The 22,342-nt window shown below is 38.4% G+C and overlaps 4 protein-coding genes across 6 annotated transcripts; 1 reads left to right on the top strand and 3 right to left on the bottom strand.

The window, feature by feature from the left end:
- Window positions 1-192: 192 nt before the first annotated feature.
- Window positions 193-5,097, bottom strand: LOC132189250 (oxidoreductase, zinc-binding dehydrogenase family protein). 3 transcript variants are annotated; one of them, XM_059603901.2, is made up of 12 exons: window positions 4,917-5,097; window positions 4,587-4,802; window positions 4,390-4,485; window positions 3,839-3,936; window positions 3,568-3,696; window positions 2,727-2,847; window positions 2,516-2,600; window positions 2,249-2,358; window positions 1,464-1,615; window positions 935-1,031; window positions 433-740; window positions 193-302 (listed from the first exon to the last, which is right to left on the bottom strand). In XM_059603901.2, the coding sequence occupies exons 1-11, from the start codon at window positions 4,995-4,997 to the stop codon at window positions 441-443; spliced, it is 1,485 nt and encodes a 494-aa protein (XP_059459884.2). In that variant the 5' UTR covers window positions 4,998-5,097; the 3' UTR covers window positions 193-302; window positions 433-440. The 3 variants fall into 3 exon arrangements, with proteins under 3 accessions (XP_059459884.2, XP_059459883.2, XP_059459885.2); XM_059603900.2 differs by having other exon boundaries at window positions 193-740; window positions 4,917-5,096; XM_059603902.2 differs by having other exon boundaries at window positions 193-740; window positions 3,839-3,927; window positions 4,917-5,096.
- Window positions 5,098-6,129: 1,032 nt separating this feature from the next.
- On the bottom strand, window positions 6,130-10,050 carry LOC132190713 (putative beta-D-xylosidase 6). The gene is made up of 6 exons (XM_059605763.2): window positions 8,993-10,050; window positions 8,668-8,834; window positions 8,467-8,564; window positions 7,540-7,890; window positions 7,040-7,453; window positions 6,130-6,954 (listed from the first exon to the last, which is right to left on the bottom strand). Exons 1-6 carry the CDS (start codon window positions 9,728-9,730, stop codon window positions 6,356-6,358), a joined length of 2,367 nt encoding a protein of 788 aa, XP_059461746.2. The 5' UTR covers window positions 9,731-10,050; the 3' UTR covers window positions 6,130-6,355.
- A 4,603-nt stretch (window positions 10,051-14,653) lies between these two features.
- Window positions 14,654-16,553, top strand: LOC132189375 (uncharacterized). The gene has a single exon (XM_059604099.2). It carries the CDS (start codon window positions 14,911-14,913, stop codon window positions 16,294-16,296), a length of 1,386 nt encoding a protein of 461 aa, XP_059460082.2. The 5' UTR covers window positions 14,654-14,910; the 3' UTR covers window positions 16,297-16,553.
- A 1,110-nt stretch (window positions 16,554-17,663) lies between these two features.
- On the bottom strand, window positions 17,664-21,670 carry LOC132191044 (glycine-rich domain-containing protein 1-like). The gene is made up of 8 exons (XM_059606066.2): window positions 21,513-21,670; window positions 20,450-20,567; window positions 20,107-20,361; window positions 19,574-20,014; window positions 18,937-19,469; window positions 18,483-18,681; window positions 18,190-18,345; window positions 17,664-18,101 (listed from the first exon to the last, which is right to left on the bottom strand). Exons 1-8 carry the CDS (start codon window positions 21,668-21,670, stop codon window positions 17,664-17,666), a joined length of 2,298 nt encoding a protein of 765 aa, XP_059462049.2.
- Window positions 21,671-22,342: the final 672 nt, after the last annotated feature.

Raw genomic sequence — 22,342 nt, 5'->3', positions numbered from 1 at the left:
TATCTTTTCTTTTTCTTTTTTGAGCAAAATGTCGGCTTTCCTACATGACTATGATTTTGGTCTTGGAATGACAAATTGATCTTCGGTCTTCAGAACAAATATGACCACATGCTTGTAAGAAATGCGTAACGATAGAGTACGTGCAAATATGGAACATATAACGTGTATATACATTGTCTGGAGATTGGCTCATAATGAATTTCTTCTTTTCCAATTTTTCTGATGTTCAGATATATTCAAATTTACCATGAAATAGCTTTCAAAGTAGGGACTGTTTTGGAGATGAAGCTTTGCCGTCTTGGCTAGAAGGCATAAACCAGAAATGAACGTTTTCAAAATAAAATTCAACTCAACACTTTTCCCACACAGTACAAAGAATGATTTGTATGCCTACAAAAATTAACCCACTTGATATTGTAAGTAAGGGTTTACCTGATGAACTACGACCTTGATCCCCTAACAACATAGAGCACAAACCCCACTAAGATTGATAGGAGAAGGAAGAGAACAGCACCCATGACGTTGAAATTATCTGACTTTGTAGATTTTTTTCTAATTTCCTCTCTCGTGTCACTTCCACTTTTCTCTACGGAAGAGATAGATGCTGAATAGAAGGGGATTGACACATCCCAGAAGGACTTAGTGACCATAGATGGAGCTTCATTTTCTGGTTCCAAGATTGTTGAGGTATCACTTGGAGCTTCCATGGACATCAGCTCAACACAATGATCTTTTAGAACCTAGGTGAGCATATAAAGCAGAAGTAAGAATAACTAAGATAGTGCTAATCCTCTGCTGAGCCAACAAACCGGTTCATTTTGCAAGAACATGTTATTTTTGAGATCATTGTTTAAGAGAGTTTTTTCTTTTTCAAATTTTCCTTGCAACAAACCATTCACCTAGATATTTTATTCATCAAGTTAGATGTACGTACCTCAAGAGTCTCAGATGACTGTAAGTGGTCGCATATGTATGTGCCTGCCAACCAAGGAACAAATACTCTTCGAGGAAATGAAAGACAGCATTCTTTTCTGTTCTCAAATGAATAACAGATGTAGTCAGTGCTCAGATCATGCTCTGGCAAACAAAAATAAGTATCAACGAAGAGTGATGCCCTAACTACGATGATTCAACTCTTGACCAATTGCTACACAAAAGATAGATTAACCCCCTACAAGCAAGTGATTATGTAGGAAAGGAAGGAGTTGCAATGAAAAACTAAAGGCATCCTCCATAGATCCTTCAAAATGCTACATACCTAATGGAGAGGGAGAAAGGGGGGGAGAGCCTATGTATTTTCAGGTAATATGCATGATTGATATCGATGCCATTGATCAACATGCCTCACAAAATTGATTGATGGAAATGACAGTCATACACCAATTGCTATACCAGCAATGAACATTAATTTCCTGTCAATCCTATAAACAAAACAAATTCGTATCAATATAAAGTTAACACACCTTAATAAGTGCAGGACGAGTTGCGAAACAGGTTTCTTGGTCAATATCCCATCATCTGCTTCCTGACTAACATCATCTCTTGGCCCCACATCTTCATATGCCTCATCACAGATGATATCTAATCTACTTCGCAAACTCATGATGATATCCCCCTACACACAAAAGGAAGCGAAGATTGCATGGCACAATTAGCAACAACCATAAGCTATTTATAAGAGTAAGACTCTCGAGAACTATTTATTTTCCAGTAGGAAAAATCAAAACAAAACTTCAAGCATTCCATTTCAGGGGGGCCATAAAAATGAAGCTGATGAGAAAAACAATCCGAGTGGTACATTGAGAAGCTAGCAATAACTACCTGAGATGGGAAAGACGGGACTAAAAAATATGCAGAAGTTTTATGTGATACTTATCCACTTCTTGTTAGTGATGAGCCACCTTTTTTCTTTATTTTTTTGATAAATGCAGCCACCATATGCAAGCATTCCACTTCAAAAGTAGATATAAGATGAATATCATTAGTTAGGCAATTGTGGTGCAGCACATCAAAAGACTTTAGAGATGCCTAAAATCTAGGGTATAAAAAAAAGCCACTTGCTTAGTGCCTGACACTATTCATCGTATTCATCCGGTTTTTAAATATGTCTGCAGTCAATACAACAAACCAGCATGAAATCCAATCAACTAATGATAATTCATGGCATTTCCAAACGAATGTGAAATTTACATTACCCTTCAACTAAAGCAAGAACCAATGATAGCGCCTGTAACTGATTATTGAATACCTTTATATCAGAGACAGCTTGTGAAATTGGTTCTCTTGGATTCAAGTATGCAAAAGAACACACAGATCCATTGAAGGCAAGAACACCAAGAACATCTTTTTGGCTGCATGCTTTAGAACACATAAACAAATAATTAGACATACAAAGTAAAATGTAAAACAATGGAAACATCACGAAGAATGACATGGTCAAAAATTGGAGAGAGAGAGAGAGAGAGAGAGAGAGAGAGAAGGAAAGAAAAGGGGAAAAAAGGAATTGCCAGCACACCTTCTGCACGTGTATCTTTCATGAATGGTAGAAGCAGTTCAACTTCATGCACCCTGTCCAATGTGCATGGTTCATCATTAAGAACCTAGAAATGTATGGAAGATCCAAAAACTCATAAAAAAAAACTGATTAAAGGGATCCACTAACAAAGTAACTTCATTTAAAAAGAAAAAAGAAAAGGCAAATTATAGAAAAAGAAAGATTGTCTTACCAAATTACCATCAATCAGTGCCTTTGTATCTTTTAGCTCTTTAGCATGATGAGAAATTCCTTGACGAAGAACATCACTTAATGTTCTCACTTTTGATGCACTTTCATGACATATGGGCCATCTGTGAAAAGACAGCTTCAACCATGAGATATAAGTATATAACTCGGTAAAACATTTAGGTCCTACAGTGTCACATCAAGAAATTTTAGAATGACAAGCACCAAAAATACTGTTGAAATTTTACAAATAGAATATGAGGTGACAGTTCAATAGCCTGATATTCTAGTCCCAAAGGTGCACAGAGATGCTTGCATCTAATGCAGCCAGCATAGCTTTACATGCAGAAAGAACCTGATCTGACTTCAAAATTGACCTCAGACATAACTTAATTGCAGCTAACTTCATTGACAAGTTTTTGAAGGTTTGTGGAGTAGATGATAAAATGTGCAAAGATGGATTCTAGTCGCACCTTGGTTAGATACTGATAAAAATTTTGGGGGCATTAATCAGTTCATGCTTGACTTCAATATATTGATGATTTTTTTCCTCATAATTCTCTTTACAGAGATACATTATGCCTAATGTTTGGATACATTAGTGTCTTTACACCAGATCATGTCTGGGAAATTTTAACAAAGAGGATCTCCATCAAACACTGCCTCCAAAAATAAACTCAAGAGGCAGAAGAATTTTTTATCCAACATTACGCAATGGGATATAATTATGTATACAGAAAGCATCAATTATCATAAGTAATGAAAGACATTATTGAAAATCAAATAAGAAAAATCATTAACCAATAGTTATGATATGGAAGATTGATGGCCGATGCAATTGTTACCTAAGATTAAAATTGTAGGTGCACTTGAAGGTCTGAAGAGAAGTTAAAACCCTTCCCATTTTGAAATCACAGGGTCGCAGGCAGCTTGATGTAATATTTGATGTCCATGTGCAGTTTCGGCATGTCCACCTTCACAAATCAACTCTTTCGTCAGCATGACAACAACCTCGTAAATTAATTAACATGGTACAATTGGGAAGAGAGGATATATTATGTTTTTCTTTCTTTTTATAAGTGGGAAAGAATATAGCATGCTAGATAAGATTTAAACCTCAATGGACTGTAACAAATGTGAATGAGTAGTCTTTCCTCCCGATCAATCTCCGACAGAGGCGTTGCTTCTGCAACTGCCTTTACAGTCTGCAAGTGCTATTTTCATTAATTGTTATTTATCTAAGAAGCATCAATACCGACATGGGACACAAACTGACAACAGTATCTTAGGAAAAAATTAAGAAACAAAATTTAACATGTAAATTTAATTGTTTAGTCCTAAGTGCCAGATGGAGTGCTACTTCAGCTTCTACAGGAGTTGAACTTGTAGGAAGAGAAATGTTAGGGGTACCAAATCTTTTACCAAGAGAGTGTTACCAAATTGATGTGTAGCTCATTCATTGGTACCCGTTACATTTCTTTTACTTAATTGTTTTGTTTCTCTCCGACGAATGAGTTACCCATCAATTTAATAAGCCTCTCTTTGTAAAAAATTTGGTACCCCTAGAATTTCTCTTGTAGTAAAAGCTTAGGTAAAGTGCCTTGCCATGTCCCAAAAGTATCCAATTTTTAAGCTAAATCAAGTTGAATGAGAAAGACAAAAATTACCTGACAAAGCACTATGGTTGAATTTTTGAAAGCAATATCGCTAACCCATATATAGATGCCAACCACTTTTATGCCGCCCACCAGCATTCTAGCCACCTGAGAAACCGATATAAGAGCTGTAAGCAAAGCTCACAAAAATCGTTAAGAAAAAAACAACTGATTAAAACATTCAGAACAATGCGGTTCCAATGATAAACCTGCCGAGCGTGTTCGGCGATCCAGTCGTGATCGATGTGCAAAGAGGAGGAATCGGCGGCCTGGGATTTGGATTTGGGCCCCTTTTTCTTGTCATCCTTGACGGTCTCGACAAGGGAACACGCGGGCTCTCCGGCGTCGTTTGGTGGGGTCGGGATCAAATCGTAAACGAACCCCCGGTCTAAAGGCGAGCTCAGCTTGCCTATTACGAGACCCACCTGCGATAAACAAAACCCTAATTCAGATTCATCTAATTGAAACGATTACATACATTCAAATATTCAGGAATATATATATCTAGAGAGAGATAGAGAGAGAGAGAGAAAGAGTGCCTGAACGGGGAGTCCGGATTGGCTGAGGCGATCCTCGATCGATTTGAGTCGGGTTTCTTCTCCAACTACCGCTTTCACCATTTTAGTGACAGACTGAATGTTCTACGTAGAATTTTTCCCCCTTCTCCTTCCTTGTTTTTCTTTCACGTTAGTTCAGCCTTCAAATCCCAATTTTTAATTTTTAATTTAAATTTGACTTACATAAAAATTAAAAATAAAAACTTCGGAGTTTGGACTAGTTTCCATTTTACTTTACAATTGATGTGAAAGTGAAATGACTTTAGTTGTCTTAAAAAAAAAAAAAAAATTACTTTAGTTGTCTTAAAAAAAAATACTTTTGTTTTTTTTTTTAAGTAATTTTTTTTTTTAAAAAAAAATATTGCACTTTCATAATATAATAAATAGATTACAACATAATACCAAACCAAGAGTTGAGCGCCTCAACAACAAACTCAAACATAAAAGACAGTGCTAATGAAAAAAATGAAACCGAAACAACCGAATAGGCAATTGACGCATAAATGGTTCTAATTAACCATAAACTATTCAGACCTTTATAACTTGAGCAAAAGCCAAAAAATCGGCCACATAAAGTGATTATAACACTCAAACAAATGACAGGCAAAAGCATAACCCTTAAAAGAGCCATACATCTACCCCAAACCTTTGCTGGAATAAGTGGAACAATCACTTGGGGGGGGGGGGAGGGGGGGAGTGATTGAGGGAGTAACATCAAAAATAGAAAATGATTTATCATCAACAAACAACAGAAATACAACCAAAATACAAAAACAGAAATAGAATACAAAAGTAATCCAAGTCCAAAAACCAGCAGCACACAAGGCGGAGGTGGAGGTCCTTGCGGAGTCGCATGTGGGACACTCGTCGGCGCAGGAACCAAGGAAGGTGTCGGGGAACAACAGAAAGTGTCGGAGACAGTGTGACTATTCCATATCTTTAAATAGTTGATATGAAATGCCAATATCAGATATAACATAAACTTATGATTATATTTTCAAATAAAAAGTTCAACAAAAATCGAAGTAACTCCATGTGGTCGTGCCCACGCAGGCACCCATTTTCATCTTAAAGACATAATTTTAATTTCACATTATCTCTGTTATTAATTTGACAGAAAAAAAAAGGGCAATAATCTCATATTAGAAATTATGTATATTTCGAGTATTTAAATAAATAACAAATTGAAAGCTGGAATGTTAAAATTAATTAAAATAAAACATGAAGAGTGTTCATTACAACATCTCACTATATCAACAGTGACTTAATAATTGTCGACTCCTAAAACAAAGCATAGGGATCACATATTCACATCCCAAGCACAGCAAGCAAGTGAGCTCAACTTGTACTGATCATAAGCCGTGTGAAGCTTCAGCCCCATCAGGTGGTGACCAGTTCAAGAAAATCCCCCAAGTTCCATGTTACAATTCAATGGATATAGAATGCTCCAAACCTTCCAACATAAGAAGATGGTTTCCCAAGGGTAATATCTTCACGCCATCACCATTCACAATGCTGAAATGCTTGCATGGGTCAACCCCAATGCTTACTTGAATTGCAGTCAAAGATTTTGTATGTACACGGGTGAATTCAATCAAACTTTTCCTCGGGGCTCCTCTGAATGAATTGGATGCTCGACCAAATAACATTATCACATGGCTCCCATCCATAGCCCCAAGGTTGAACACTGAGATCTGTGCTTCAAATTTTAAGTGATTGCAGGATGTTATGTCATCAACATGGATATAATCAAACCCATCTGAAGTCTGGTGAGTCATTTTTTCACTTGGACCATCCTTGCTAGTAGCAGTTGATAAAACTATTTTGTCCGGCATTGACATAAATTTGTAACTGTAATTGGAGTAACTCAACCCATATCCAAATTCATATACCACCTCTCCGGTATAGAACCGGTAAGTCCGTCCGGGATAGCCACGTGAAGGGTCGGGCCGCAAGCTCATGTCATTCATCGGCACACTGGTAAATGATTCAGGATACCAAGTGATTGGCAGGCATCCACCTGTTTCTCTCAAACACTGTCCAATAAATCTCTTTATGACAAAATATTGAATATTCAAGATTAAGACTTCATTTGAGCTACAAACCTGGATTAAACTCTCCAAAGATAATTTCTGCAACTGCTTGCCCACCAACCTCACCTGGGTATCCTATCCAGATAATGCTTCCAATTTGAGGGTTTACTTTGGCAAAGGATACATCAATTGGTCCACCGCCAAGTAGGATCAAGACAATAGGCTTTTCACTTGCAGAAGAAACTGCAGCGATGAGTTCCATCTGTCTACCAGGCAAGAGAAGGCTCACCCTGTCAAGTCCTTCATCTTCTTGGGACAGATCAAGTCCAGCAACTACAACTACTGCATCAGCTTCTCTCGAAATTCGAACAGCTTCTGCAAACCCATCACTGGAATTGCATTGTGTGTCACCACAACCACTAGCATAGATAGTTTTGATGTAAGGTTGCAGTCCCTCAAAAAGGCTTCTTGGATTGCATGGAACACCTATGCATTTAAGAAAGCCAGTAAAAAATAACTTCAAACATGTAAGCCATAGAATATAACGGACAAGAAATCTTTTTCAGAGAAACCTGTATAGTCACCACCCAGTCGGCTGGAATCATTTGCTGAAGGGCCAATAATGGCCAAGGAGGTGATATCCATTCGATTTAATGGCAAAAAATTCTTCTCATTCTTTAAAAGCACAATTCCCTGCCTCGCAGCATCTAAGGCCAATTCTCTGTGCTTCAGAGTACATACATCTTCCCTTCCCAAACTTCCAAAGTTTCCCTTAACAGGGTCTCCATTGAAAAGGCCAAGAAGAAGTTGAACAGAAAACAAATTTGATAGAGCTCGGTTTATGTCCTCCTCCTGAATTTTCCCTTGAGCAAGTGCCAATTGGGTATACCGCAACAAATATGTGCCACAATTTATATCCATTCCTGGTTCCAGTCGAGCCTTTCTCAGAAACATTACAAGGAGTACCACTTAGTTTTATAAAGTTGGTGAAGCTCATTTACAAGATGTTGGTTCAAAGACTAAAGTATCACAGGAACAAAATGCATTAATTTCAAAGGCTAAAATACAAAAGCTAAATCTTCGTGATGGAGGCTCACATGAGGTGCTTGCCTCTAACATCAAGGCTAGCCTTAAACCCTCATTTAGTATTATATCTTACATAGACAAACCAAATATCTTCAAATCCTTCGCAACCATATGTTTAGGTCTAACTTCTTTTTGATCCTCTTTTCTTTTCTCAGCCACTTAAAAAGAGAGATATATCAAGTGCAAAATGGTTTGAATATTGTAGACAAACCTAAAATATTTAAACTGTTGGCGGCTATTCATTTTTATCAACATCAGTACTTGAAAATAAAGATATTTGCAGTAGTAAATCATGTTTATGCCAGTTAAATTTGGCAATGACAAAGCTTCAAGCGCAAGCATCAAATTTCTAATACATACAGGTTGCACATTTGTTTTTCCCATAATCTAATTACACCAAGCAACAAACTGACCTGCTTTAATAACATCAGCAACCGCATCTTCAGGAGCCTCTGCATATTTATGATCTTCAAACATTACAGCAACAGCATCACAGTCCGATGTGATGTATCTGCATTTTCCATTAAAAAAAAAAAGGTTTGTAACACAACACTCGGAACATACTTCATTCAGATGGATACATTGCAACCCAAGCTTGCGATTTCAGTACATACCCTTTGAAGCCCCATTCCCTCCGAACTTTCTGTAGGAGATCGTGATGTGCACATGAAGGCACTCCATTGATCCGATTATACGAACACATCAAACAGGTAGCTCTGCCTTCTTCAACGCAGCTCTGAAATGGAGGCTGGTATGTATCCTCCATATCTTGCTTAGAGACCTGGTAAAATAGCAACAGCCACCACAGGACAAAGAAAAGGAAACCAAATTATCTGCTTCATTTCATTAACACGAAAAGGCTTTCAGAGCATTTCTTTATTCAATGTCAAGAAAAATGTGTGCACGCTGTCAGATGAGGCAGTACATCATCATCCTTACCATTGCATTGAAACTAAAACTCCTGAAATTCCCCCAATTCTCCAAATCATAAGCAGTATAATGCTTGCAACAAGCAGATACCATGAACCCACCATCCCCATCACCCAGCTCCTCCCCCTGCAACCCCTTTACATATTCAACAGCATAAGCACTCGCCACCATTGGATCCTCGCCCGGCGTCTCTTGCCCTCTCCCCCATCTGGGGTCCCTGAAAATATTAATGTTGGGTCCCCAAAAAGTCAACCCAGCCTGACCCTCATTGTACATGGCCCTCCCCTCAACCCCAATAGCCCGCCCAACCAAAAACCACGAACTTCTATTAAAAGAAGCCGCGGTAAGCAAAACCTGAGGGAATGCAGTCGCAGCTCTAACTGGGTCACTGAAAGTGACACCAGGGCCGTTTGAAGCTATGCCGTGGAGGGACTCGGACCACCACTCATAAGCAGCCAGGCCGAGCCTGGGTATGGCAGAGGCGTTATTGGATAGGAGAAGGATCTTTTCTTGGAGGGTCAACGAGGAGATGAGGGACTGGGCTCTGGTTTTGATGGGGAGGGATGTGTTGCAGAAGGCATAAGAGTGATGTGGTGGGGCGCAGGAGAACTTGTGAGTTGAGGGGTGTGGTGGGCTTGTTGTGAAGGTGATTGGGAAGAGAGAGATTGGGTAGAAGATGGTGAGGAGCGTGAGGAGGACGAGTGTCGCAGCGATTGCATTCCATTTCCACTGCCATCTTTGGTGCATTTTGCAGCTACTGAAACGCAAGATTTCCGATTGTATTGAAACCCTTTGACTTCGTGGGAGATTGGAAACCTATTGGTCCGAGGTTTGAACTCTGTTGTCTGAGGATTACTACAGTTTGTGCAGTGCAGTTTGTTCATTTTTCGTTTTCCGTTGTTGGGGTCCAACAAAGGCCAAAGGGTGAGCCGCGCCAAGATATAAAAATGCAATTGGTACTGGGTGGACTTTTCGAGACCAGATCCTCTCCAGTTTATCTCCTCTGCGGTGTTTTTTTCTTTTTTACCTGAACGGAACTCGAACTTGTTTCTCCACTGAGTCGACTCACCCTTTGGCAATGACGACTATGGGTGATTTTATAGGCAAATGGGTCGTGGCCGTGGGTGACAGGGTGTGAGAGAGATGGTGTTAATTTGAGTGATTGGGGAAAGAGGGTTGGTTTTGGAGGTTTGACCCGTTTGAGGGTTTTGATGGGCTACAATTTTTGATTACATGTACTAGGCCCAAATGGATCAAACAAGATCCCAAAACTCAAAAGAGTCAAATAGAGCATGTGGTGATGTGGTCATGCCAAGCTTGAAATCACACAACATGAGCATGTCTAATCCAAAGAATTTAACTTTGGTCAGGAGGCTCCTTAAAACCCACATTTTACAGCAGCTGACGCCTAAGCTAAACCACAACAATTGCATTTTTCTTAAACTACAACCAACATCACCGGTTGAAGAAAAGAGAGAGAAGATAAGAGACCCAGTGGGTCTGGCCATGACCCATGGTTGGCCAAACTAGCCACTCTGGTGCTATTAGTTACCGTCTTTGGCGTCGATCCGACCTTTAGGGTGATAAAATTTCTTAAAGGGTTAACCTTACACCTCTAAATTTTAGATTTGAATCTAAAAACGAGTTTTGATGCATTATAAACGATTTTTGAGGCATTATAAACGAATTTTGAGGCATTAGAAACGAATTTTTGGCATAAACAATGGGTTTTAAGGTGGATCAGGGTCACGACCTGCGAGTTTTGTCATGGGTCACGGTCGGCCAACGATAGCCACGCGAGACCCACGATGGGGTCTGGTCTTGGCGAGTTGGGGGCGTGAGTCTGGTCTTGGCAGGTTGGGGTGTGGTCTCCGTCTGGGTGGCTTTGATTTGGTGTGCTTGTTCTCATTTATATTTTTTGCATTTTTCTTAAAGTGATGATGTGTTGATTGGTGAGTGGGTGCTCTAAAAGAGGTGGTTTGCAGATGGTCCGAACCATAGGGGCTCTCGGAGCCAAATAGTATTTTCATCTAAAATGGCTAATCAGATTTGTAAAAAACTCTCCACATTTGATTACAAAAAAAAAAAAGCTACATATAACAGCACTTTTCAATTGAGCCATTTTATTTTTTCTTGTTTCTCTAACTTGTTTTCTCTTTTTTTCTAAAATTTTTCCCACTTTTCAAGGGATCATTATAAAAATATTCTTTCACAGTTTTTAATAAAAGATATTTAAATAATATAGATAAAAATATAGTTAATCGGATGTATGAGGCATTTAAAAGTTTATTAGTTAAACTAAATAAAGTGAATTTTAAAGAGATATTTTGCATAAAAATTTAGCTCCTTCATTGAAAATGCTCTAGAAGGGCCATAGAACAAGGGTGAGCAAAAACTCGCCAACCCGATTTTTGACCCGGCACCAACTCACTTTTGACTTGAGCGAACCGGCTTTGGACAAAAACATATTAGAATTTGGAGGTCTTTTTCCTATTTTAGGCTAAATCCGAGTCGAATGTTGGGAACCCAAGTGGATTTTTGATAATATCCGACTTGACCCGACTCTTTTTTGTATTTAAAAGAGCGAAAAAAATTACAAGGGCTTGTCGATTTTTCTTATCTTCAAATTCTCTCTCTTTAGTCAAGCACCATTGATTCATCTGTGGCTCTCTTCCTTTTGCCGTTTTGCTTTCCGTCTTTGCCTCCACTCTCCAGGTCTATTCCAATTGACATGGACTCCAACTTTTCAAAAACGGAGGTGGCTCATGGGAGGTAATTTCGATTGTTCCAACGCCGACGAATGTGAAAGACAGAATAGGCCTTTCCGACTCCATGAGAGTCAATGCCCACCACCCCTAATGATTTGATGGTCGGCTCATTAGTTCCAACAAAATTCAAACCACTCAATAGTCACTCATATGCACAAGCACAACTCTCATTTATATTATTAACAATTAATTTTAATTCAAAATTATCTCTATACAAAATATTAAGAAATGAAGTGATTACATTAATCTTTCTTTTATAAAAAAAATAATAATAAAATATGAAAAACTTCACTTTGGCCCCATGAACTTTCACTCGATTTTACACACTTCTCATGAACTTCCAAATCTCTCATTTTGGATCCATGAACTTTCAATTACTCTCAATGTGGACCCCTCCGTCAAATTTTAAACGTTATATGACGTTTATACTCCTTACTTTTGTATAAATTTCAACTTCTAAAACTTTTTTTTTTATTTTTTTAAAAATAAAAATGAAGGATATTTTGATCTTTTTTTATATTTTGAACGGCTAAAATTAACCGAAGTGTTCTAATTAAGAGTAATTGAAATTTAAAAGTTCAAAAGTCTAAAATAAAAAATTTAAAAGTTCATAGAGTTTGTAAAATTGAATAAAAGTCAGAAAGCTAAATGAAGTTTTTCAAACAAAAAAAATAAGAAAATAAAAAAGTAACTCGCACTGTTTTCACGGCTGATTCTGCTCCATCATTGTCTGCAAATGGTAAACAATTTAATATGATTGATTTGCCATGTGATTAAACCTGAGCAAATTATTAAGAAATGCTGTCATTTATTACAATAATACAGCGCGCAAATATAAAAATGTTGCCTTCGAAGGAAGTTGTCATAATTAGCGTATGATTAAACTTCAGCATGTTCTTGGGAAATTCTTTCTTTTATTAGAAATATTCAGCCCACAAATCTCTACTTTTTGGCCTTTTACGTGACCCAAGTTGTCCTTCATAATTAAGAATATGGCGAAGACAATACCAATTTCCAAAGCACATGCAGATGCCTTTAGTAACATGTTATATTAAACTTTTAACAAAAAAAAATAATAATAATTATTATATTGGAGAAATATTTTTATCGTATCAAAAAGTCAAAAGTTAAAAATACCCTTTAAATATAATTAATTTAATATTATCCATTTTAAATGAACTTGAGAGATTATCATTTTCCTAAGATTAGAACACCCCCCTAATATCAATTAAATGAAAAAATAAATTGTCACATTTATAAGCGTCTATTTCTTGCAACTTTTACATTTTCAAATGCTTCCTCGTTAAGAAAGAAATAAAGAACTTTTCAATGTTATTAATAGAAAATTAACACACCTAACTTTGAATACTTCACATGAGAAATGTAAGAGAAACCTTTTTATGAGGATGTGACCGTTTTTAATAGAAATTTTGCATATCATGTAAAGATATCAAGTATAATAGAGTTAAAAATATTGTATTTTTAATTAAAATTAATACTGTGGACTTTTTCTTTAAAAAAAAAAAAAAAAATACTATGGACTTTTGTTTAGTTCGTGAAATGTCTAATCCATTGGAAAATGAATAATTACTACTATAAATAGAAGAGTATGGAATAGAATAGTTATTCCTATTCTCTAATTTGGTAACAACACACATGCAAAAATTGGAATTGAATCAAAATTACGAAGAAAAAAAAACTCTATTTTTTTTTTCAAACTCATATTAAAAAAATAAAAAATAAATAAAAAACTGAAATAAAATGGGTGGCCAACCACCCCAATGACCACCCACTTTATTTTTCATATTTTTCATATTTTTATTTTGTTTTAAGTTTTATATGTATATATATAAGTATTTTTGAAAAATGTATTACATTTCTTAAGGATTAGTTAAACCACTCATTTTTTAGTGGCTTAACTAATCTTGTGTGTATGAGATTAGTAGTCCAATGGGAATAAACTATTTTCAGGAATAGTGTGTAATCAAATAAAGAAATAGCTATACCTAGGATTAGCTAATCTATTTCAAGTGTCTATTCTGCAAACTAAACGTGGTCTTATTTTAACCAAACACCTAATACTCATCACCCATCACCCACCATCTACCACCGAACCCCCCCCCCCCCCCCCCCCCAATTCACCTATGAGCCCTCGACACCAGAGTCTTCAAAATCAACAAAGGCGGTAGCTCTGCGCAGTTTTCGTTATGGGTATTGTATCTATGAGGTATTATGTCAAGAGAATGAAAATTATTTGGTACGAATGATTAATATTATTTTTTAGTGTTTCAACCTTACGTGTCTACTTCTTATTCGAGAGTGCAAAACACTTGGTTTACCGACTTTACACCGTAACCTGAAGTCATTATTGGATTCTAATTGGACCATTAAATTGAAGCTTCGATATGTTACCAAAAATAACGGCCTTGTTTGTTAAACAACATAAGTTTTCATGGAGTTCATAATATAAAATAAATAAATAAATAAATAATGATTGATATAGAAAAATAAAAAAGTGGTATTAAAAAGTGAAAAAAAATTTTGTTTTGTAGTTATTTTTTTTATTGGAATAATAGTAAAAAATAAATAATGTGATATAAAAAATAAATAATGCGATATAAAAAGTGAAAATATTTTGATATTAATTTTTTAAAAAAATAATGTGATAAATAGTATTTGATGGAATAGTGGCGTTTGGCACAACCAACATTTCTCATGATAAAAATTACACTACATGACAATACAGGGTCAACAATATAGTAAAGTCATTAGGGAAAATGACGATTTTCTCCTTGTTTTCTCAAATGGATTTGGACCAAAGCCATTTAACTGTCACATTACATTATCCTTCCACTTTCCAAGTCACATAAATATATATATATAAAAAAAAAAAAAGCTCACTCCGATACTCCAACCCTTCCTTTCACGCCTCCGCACGCTTTATTTTACTTCTAAATAAATCAAACAAAACCAAAAAGGTAGGTCCCCCACCCAACCCCGACAGTTCCACAAAAGGACCTTCGTCCGCACAACGCCGTTTTCTGCCCAGTTTCTCACTGTGTACCCCAAATGGCTTCTGAACCCAAATCCCCTCAAACCCTAACCCTAATTTCCCTCTAAAACCCCGGATCGTTTGCTACCGAAATTCAATCCAATCCAATGGAAAACTACGCCTACTCGTCCTATCCGGATTCCGGAGACTCCTCCCCTCTCTCCCGAGAAATCGAGTGCGAAAACCCGTCGTGGGACGAGCCGCCGCAACAGGCTTCTTCTTTAAACTACAAAGTGAAATTCATGTGCAGTTACGGCGGGAAAATCCAGCCCCGGCCGCACGATAACCAGCTCGCTTACGTTGGCGGCGAGACCAAGATTCTATCCGTCGATCGCACCGTCAAATTCTCCGCCATCAAGTCCAAGCTCTCGTCTCTAATACCTGATGTCGATGCTGTTTGCTTCAAGTACCAGCTTCCCGGTGAAGATCTCGATGCTTTGATCTCCGTCACCAACGATGAGGATCTCGAGCACATGATGTCGGAGTACGACCGCTTGTACCGCGCCTCTGCTAAGCCCGCCAGGCTCAGGTTGTTTCTCTTTCCTTTGTTAAACTCTCCTGATACTGCTCCGGCGCCGGCGAGCTTCGGCTCTTCGCAGCAGCAGCAGCAGCAGAAATCGGAGCGCCAGTGGTTCGTCGACGCTTTGAATTCCGTGCAGATCGACGGTTCCTCGCCGCCGGCTAATCCGGATTTTCTCTTTGGATTGGACAAGGGGTTCCCCACGACCAAGTTGCCGGACTCGGCTCCCCCGCCAACGGTTTCGGACGCTGCGACGAAGGACGTATCGTTCGGCTCCGATTGCGGATCCGAGGATCGGCACCTGGTCGGTGAACCGGTGATATCTCCGACGGAGATTCAGAGGCAGATCCATGAACTGCAGAGACTGCATCTTGCTGCTAACCAGGAGCACACCGTGTTCCATAGAAAAAGCGACGAGGGAAACCATAGGGCCTACGCTGCCGGAGACTACTACTTACAGAAAGTTCCAGAGAAAATCACGCCGCCGCCGGTCCCCGCGACACAGATACCGGTGCCGGTACCAGTGAATATGCCGGCGAATTACTTTCCGGAGAGGCACATGACCACCGGAGGAGGCTATCACGTTACCGGAACAGACCATCACCAGCCGGTGTATCTGATTCCCACACCAACTGGAGTCTATCAAGCCGTACGACCGATGGCCGGGCCAGCCGGGCCAGTCGGTCAGGCATACTACGGGGTTCAGAGAATGGTACCGGAAGGGTACCGGGAACAGCCGGTATACAATGCGGTGCCTCAGCAGCAACAGCCAAAGGTGGTTGGGGGAGCTTATAGTACCGAGGGGAATATTCAGGTGGTGCAGCAGGCAACCGAGCCCGGGTACACCCAGGTCTATTACACGACGCAGGGAGGGGTTATGTCGGGCTATCAGACGGTGGCGGTTGATGCTAGACAAGGTGGCGGCGGTTTGAATCAGGAGGGTAAGGCTCTTGCCAAGGCCTCTCCTGTGTGAAGTGTGTTTTGGTTAATAATTTTTACTTTTTATTATTATTATTATTATTATTATTGTTGTTGTGGTTATTGTTGTTATTATTATATTTCATAAGTGGAGATTGATTAAATAAAAGGAATGAAGGATTTATATAAGTTTTGGTGAATTTTTTTGCTTTCTTTGTGGGGACCAACTTTTTGGCGTTGTGGGTTTTGTGTGGTTTAAGAGTGTAAATTTTGTGATGCTTCTTACAATATTATTTTAGTGTAATTTTGTATGAGTATTGCAAGGACTAAGGCAATAAATTAACCACATTCTTATCTCAATATAAGATAGAGTTTCCTCCAAATTAGGTCGGAGGAACTTCCTTTAATCTCGTCTATAAAAATGACACGTGTCCATTTTTTTTCACATGTTCAAAAGACACTTTCCTCCAATTCAGTTTGAAATTTTTTTTTGTCTCCCTTAATTTATGAGTTTCAACTTTCAACTAACTCTTTTAATTATTTTTTATTTCTTACAATAATTAATTTAAGGGTTGGTCGGAAATGGTAAGAATAATGTGAGATGAAAAGGTAGTTTTTAATCTTACTCGAGACTCGTGTAAGCCCAGCGGTTAAGCTGCGTTGACGTTTTTTTTTTTTAAAAAAATAATAATAATAATTGGCATGTTTTTCACGTTAAGGAGAAAATTAAAGTAAACTATTTATAAAAGTTAATTGGGCTCATTATCTGTGGGAAGCTTCGTTTTAAATGGATTGTAGTAAGCCAGTAAGGTACCCTCTGGTTCTGGCAAGTGGCAAGCATAGACAGTGCCAAGCATAGAGAGTGCCGCCTTTCTAGCCTTTGCCGTTGGGCCCGTTGGAGTTAACCTCAACAGATTCTTCCTGTTAATCAATAATCTCCTATTAACGAGGAAGAGTTCGTGTTTTAAAATCAGGTTTTAAAAACGTGCTATTTTAAATACTAAAAATGTAATTTTACTAAATGTTTAACCATATTTTTAAAAATTACATTTTTATTAACTATATTTTGAAATTGTAACGACTCCATGACTTTTTTTTTTTTTTGACATGTCCATATAAGAGAAAAAAAATGATTTGAACTAGACACCTTCATTTTATGAGGTATAGTTTTCAGTCGATTGAGCTACCCCTTTAGAGACGCCTCTTAACATAGCTATTCAGTAGATAAAGTTATGATGTAGATTTGTATATACATGATGTATTCACTTCAACTTTTGGTAATTGAAATGTTTCATTATACACCATATGTAAGCTGCTATTTAGGTAGAATAGGTTGAATTCAGACCGTAATGTGGAATAATCGTATGCAGCAAAGTGCCTTATGCATCCGGCTGCAGCCCGAATGCACCCGGATTCATTTCTTCATTCATAGCCCCCACCACCTCCACAACTTCCTCCACAACCGCCGCCACTTCCACAACTTCCTCCACAACCGCCCCCACAGCCACCACCACAACCACCACTCTTCACAATATCTTGGCCACCTCCACAACCTCCTCCACAACTGCCCCCACAGCCGCCGCCACCTCCACAACTTCCTCCACAACCGCCCCCACAGCCACTACCACAACCTCCACTCTTCACAATATCTTGGCCACATCCACCATTACACCTGCCAAATGCTGTGCCTGCTTCCACCAGAGCTTCACACTCTTTGCTATCTTCCGTAAAAGCACTATCCATTTCCTTTTCACCCTCTCCGTTGTCAGTGATGAAACCACTATAGCTCTCCTTCCTCAAAATATCAGAGATGATCATAGCTGATAGGATTCCGGGCACTACTAGCCATTCTTCCTTGATCTGTCCATCAAATATTAGAATCTAGGCATCAAAATCACCGTTATTATTCTTCTAAGCTTTGTGTTTAACAAAACAAAAACAAAAAAACCTTTAGGAAACCAGATTTTAAGTTGAGCAAAGCCACGGCTTTTCCATAAGGATTTTCTGCAGAGAATTCAACAGCAGTCATGAAGTTGTGTTCATGACTTGGCTTCTCACAGCAGTTGGTTTCGTACTCCAGCTTTCTACCAGGAAAAATGATCACCTGCAGAAGAAGATACAGAAGAGTGGTAAGCTGCAAGCTGATCAATATCAGTGCTAATGAGATTGAATAATGTCTTCCCCTTTCTAATTTGACATTTCAACCATCTAAATCAAGCTAGGAGTTGCATGGATACTCACCTTCTTGATGCCTGTGAGCTCAAAAACATGGCCATCTTCACTGAGTTCCTTCTGAAGCTGAAGTGACCAGTTAGAGTTCATTAAGGACCACCCTTTTCCACCAAACTCTGCAAGCACTTGATTTTCACCAGATTTAACTATGCCAATCACTTCTTTCTTGGAAAGACCATTGCTTCTTGCTTCTTTCATTGTTGATTCCCTGTCATGCGCAACAAATGAGCAGAGAATTTGTGCTGTAATATTTGGTTCTTTTGTCCTTAATTAGAAAAGAAGAGCATGCAGAAATATTTGGTTTCCATAATTCCATCCCCAGGCACCCAATGATGGCTAGCCGGATTCATCTTCTGTGCATGCATGAGCACAACTCAAGGCAGCAGAGACAGCATGAGTGGATGATCATAGGTGTCAGCTGATGTCTTACAATTAAGTGCTTACTGCAAATTAAAAAATTCACCTCATGAGGAAGCTGATGACCTCATTGCCAGCCTCATCCAGAACACATGTCCAGCTATTAGCATGGTGAGACCTTCCAGGGAGTGGAATGAAACATGAACTTTTTGAGACTGGACACATCTGGACCATTTGCACCACATAGGGGGCTGGAATGGGAGCAGTCAAGGAGAGAGCAATGCGTAAACGGGTTGGCTTGGAACCCGCGACTCCAGAAGTTGGCATCAGCTCAAACCAGTTGTCTACAGACAGTTTAGGATTCAGAAGGCTCTTGAGAGAGATTGAAGTACTCCCCAATACTTTGACTTGCCTTGCAATTGGCAGGTTGGAAGATAAACATGTCATAAGGTCAAAGACAAGCTCTCCAGTAGGTTCACATTGGAAGACAGCAACCTGTCTCTCCCCTGACTCAGAGGATATGCTCATTCGTTTCCCGGTGTTGAGGATTAGATCTGGCTGTTTCTTACCAAAAGAGATTATGAGGTTGCTCTTGTTCCCCACTGGTAAGTCTTTTACCCCCACAATCTCCAGCATAATCTAAAGGAAAAAAAAAAAAAAAAAACTCATTCATATAAGCTTAAGCTTTTAAAATAAGTGATGATTTAACAGATAAAACGGCAGAAGGAGATATTGGAGGCCACCTCCACTAGAGATTTCTTGTGAAATCGGATCATATTCTGATACTCATTGGATGGAGCTACTTTCATGCTCACAGTATTCAGTTGGTGCAGATTGGTAGTGAGAGGAGATGGTGCATCCCCTCTATACAATGCTCCAGCCCTCCAGTACCTTGAACCAAATGCCTTTTCCCACTTCTTGGTGGTTTCAGAAAACCCAACATCCAGCTTTTTGCCCTTGGTTCTGTCAGAATCTGTGTCATCATGCTCTAATACCTTGCCCATTATTGCCACCAGATCTTTACAGTAAGAGGCAGGATGCAGTTGGTGTGAGTGCCAGATGAGATCAATGTCGTAAGTTGGGACACAGAAGTAATTGATTCTCTTGATCAAATGCAGAAACCCTTTATATCTGGCCACTGCTCCTTCAAGAAAGTGATCATCACTCATGTTGGGCCTGGATACCTGCAAAATATATCGGCAACAAAATATATGATGGCGCCCACCTTTCACTGATCAATTACAGAATAAGAATGCTAGAAAATTTTCTTCATTACCTGGTAGAAGAAAGAAGTTTGCCTTCTGACAGCTGAATCTAAATCATACTTGGTGCTTTCTGAATCTCCCAAAATAGTTGCACCAAAATTATCTGTCAACTTGGTCCTCCAATTGGGTTCATATGGTTCACTTGGATACATCCTGTTCCAAATTTCTTCAGTTTGCTTTTTGCAAACTCCCTGAATAGAGGATGCAACATTCCAGTTGTCAAGAAGTCTCCCATAAAGTTCCTGGCAATCATTCTTGTAGCGCACCTGAGAAACCAATAAACATGGCTACTTAATCCAAACATACACTAAAATGTAGATAGTTTCAAAACATGTTGTGGGTTCTGATCCAGACCGGATTGAGCCGATGACAATGCCATATCCATTCACAGTCAAGAGGCACAACCAGAGGACCTTCTGTAACATGAAACTTGCTATGTTGGGCTAGTAAGGGCAGCCAGCAACATTTGTACCTAAAATTGATCATAAAAAATTTTTTAAAAAAAAAGAAAAAAAAAATGCTTAACATAGTTTGATGACCTATGCATACCTGCAGCTTCATTATTACATTTATCAGTACAGCCATGGGGATTTGAATTGATAAACCAGAAATTCTCAAGGATATAACAACCACTAATAAGTATTAGCATCCTAACATTCCACGAGTAAAGTGAATATTTTTTTTTTCCCCTCTTCAAAATCATTGTGAAAACGATCTCCGCTGTTTATCATTGTTGTTCTTTCATGTGTGACTTGGGTTTTCATCCCCAACCGAAGTTTTTCTTTTTTTTTTGTGTGTTTTTTTCTGAGCAAAAAGGACGAAAGGGTGGAATGCCTACTTGGGCATAACCATAGTAGTCTCAGCTCTCATTAACTCGGGACAAACCCTCTTGACCTTAAAAACTGTTAAAATATAAATCAAATTATTAAAAAAAAATCGATCAACTTAATCTTTTAAGATAAATAATGATTTAACATATTATCAGAACAAATGTTCTGAGTAGAGAGTAAATCATTTTAAAATAAGTGGTGATTTAACAAAAAACCCCTTAAATGAGGCCCCTAATGTCACAGAATTACAGAACTTACTACTTCATATTTAATGTTGTTTTCATTCTTACCTCAATAACTCTCAGTTTCAACCCCTCTTAATTCTCAATTAAACCACCAGTAAAGAAAATATGCTGAATTTTAGTTGAAGCAAGAAAATTTGACATTTAAATTTAATTATTCAATGACGGACACGTAAGTAACACGTAACTGTAGCTTAAAATCTGGGGTACCTCTACAACACTACACTAGACTAACAAAATCACGGTCGTTTTCAACCCACCTAAAAAGCTATGGTTGGCAGCATTTTCATAGGGACCAAACAAATACTGACAGGTTGACACCAAAACATGTTTAGAGTTGTGTACCTCAAAATGGCTCGGTCTAAAACAGAGCCATCATAGAGGCACCGGTTCCTGTCAACCTCTGCAAGAAACCGTAGCTGGTGTTTGGCCGCGCCCACAAGCTCCTCGCTTATCACAATCTCCTGTGCTTCCGCCCACTCCAACTCTTGCTCCTTCTCCATTATTCCTCTCTTCACAAACTTCCCCAACAAACAAACAACAAATATTTCTTTCCAATTAGAGTTTAAAACATCTATGTAATTCACAAATATATATAATTAAATATATTATCATAAAATAGAGAATATTATGTTGAAAATTAAACCTGAGGAAATTTTTTCTGAAGCAAATGTAAGTGTCATTGTCTAAGAGGCCGGTTGATATTTATAGTTCAAACATATATGGAGACTAAAGCAAAAAGATTCCGTAAATTACCAATCTACTCTAAATTCGGTGTGACAAGATTGCTTGCACCTGGAAAACTGGGTTACCTTTCGTCTCGATGTGTATTGACTGGTTCATACAACTTGCTAACACGACTTTTTTTTGTTAGGGAGAGTGATATTTTGGAAAGACTTTCAATAATAAGACAATAATTATAGCCTGGACGTTGTTGTCTCCATGCCCGCGATGCTCAACCATCAAAGAGATTGACAACTTGAAAAGTCTCCGAGTGAAATTATAATATAACATGCTGGATGTCGCTCGGTTTATTTGCCCAAAAACTTAAATCTATAGATTTGGATCAAATTATATATGTTATACGAGTAATGTTATATAACACATTTTTATCTCATTATCCTTGATGGTGTAAAAGGTGATTGGGTGTCTATCATTTGGTAAACTCAGCCACT

The sequence above is a fragment of the Corylus avellana genome, chromosome 9 (assembly GCF_965113065.1).
Source record: "Corylus avellana chromosome 9, dhCorAvel1.hap1.2, whole genome shotgun sequence".
In the NCBI taxonomy this organism is placed as follows: domain Eukaryota; kingdom Viridiplantae; phylum Streptophyta; class Magnoliopsida; order Fagales; family Betulaceae; genus Corylus; species Corylus avellana.
The sequence above is the reverse complement of the archived record's forward strand: the minus strand, read 5'-3'. Positions and strand labels throughout refer to the sequence as shown.

Excerpts from the sequence above, each read along its gene's own strand:
- LOC132191044 (XM_059606066.2), bottom strand. The coding sequence starts at position 21,670 with ATGGAGAAGGAGCAAGAGTTGGAGTGGGCGGAAGCACAGGAGATTGTG. Across the intron at positions 18,346-18,482 it reads AGCTCACAGGCATCAAGAAG|GTGATCATTTTTCCTGGTAG; the intron begins GTGAGTATCCAT and ends CTTCTTCTGCAG. Across the intron at positions 18,102-18,189 it reads TAAAATCTGGTTTCCTAAAG|ATCAAGGAAGAATGGCTAGT; the intron begins GTTTTTTTGTTT and ends TTTGATGGACAG.
- LOC132189375 (XM_059604099.2), top strand. The coding sequence starts at position 14,911 with ATGGAAAACTACGCCTACTCGTCCTATCCGGATTCCGGAGACTCCTCC.
- LOC132190713 (XM_059605763.2), bottom strand. The coding sequence starts at position 9,730 with ATGCACCAAAGATGGCAGTGGAAATGGAATGCAATCGCTGCGACACTC. Across the intron at positions 8,565-8,667 it reads AGGGAATGGGGCTTCAAAGG|ATACATCACATCGGACTGTG; the intron begins GTATGTACTGAA and ends TGGAAAATGCAG. Across the intron at positions 7,454-7,539 it reads ACTGGGTGGTGACTATACAG|GTGTTCCATGCAATCCAAGA; the intron begins GTTTCTCTGAAA and ends TTAAATGCATAG.
- LOC132189250 (XM_059603901.2), bottom strand. The coding sequence starts at position 4,997 with ATGGTGAAAGCGGTAGTTGGAGAAGAAACCCGACTCAAATCGATCGAG. Across the intron at positions 4,803-4,916 it reads AATCCGGACTCCCCGTTCAG|GTGGGTCTCGTAATAGGCAA; the intron begins GCACTCTTTCTC and ends TGTTTATCGCAG. Across the intron at positions 3,697-3,838 it reads ATTTGTTACAGTCCATTGAG|GTGGACATGCCGAAACTGCA; the intron begins GTTTAAATCTTA and ends TGATTTGTGAAG.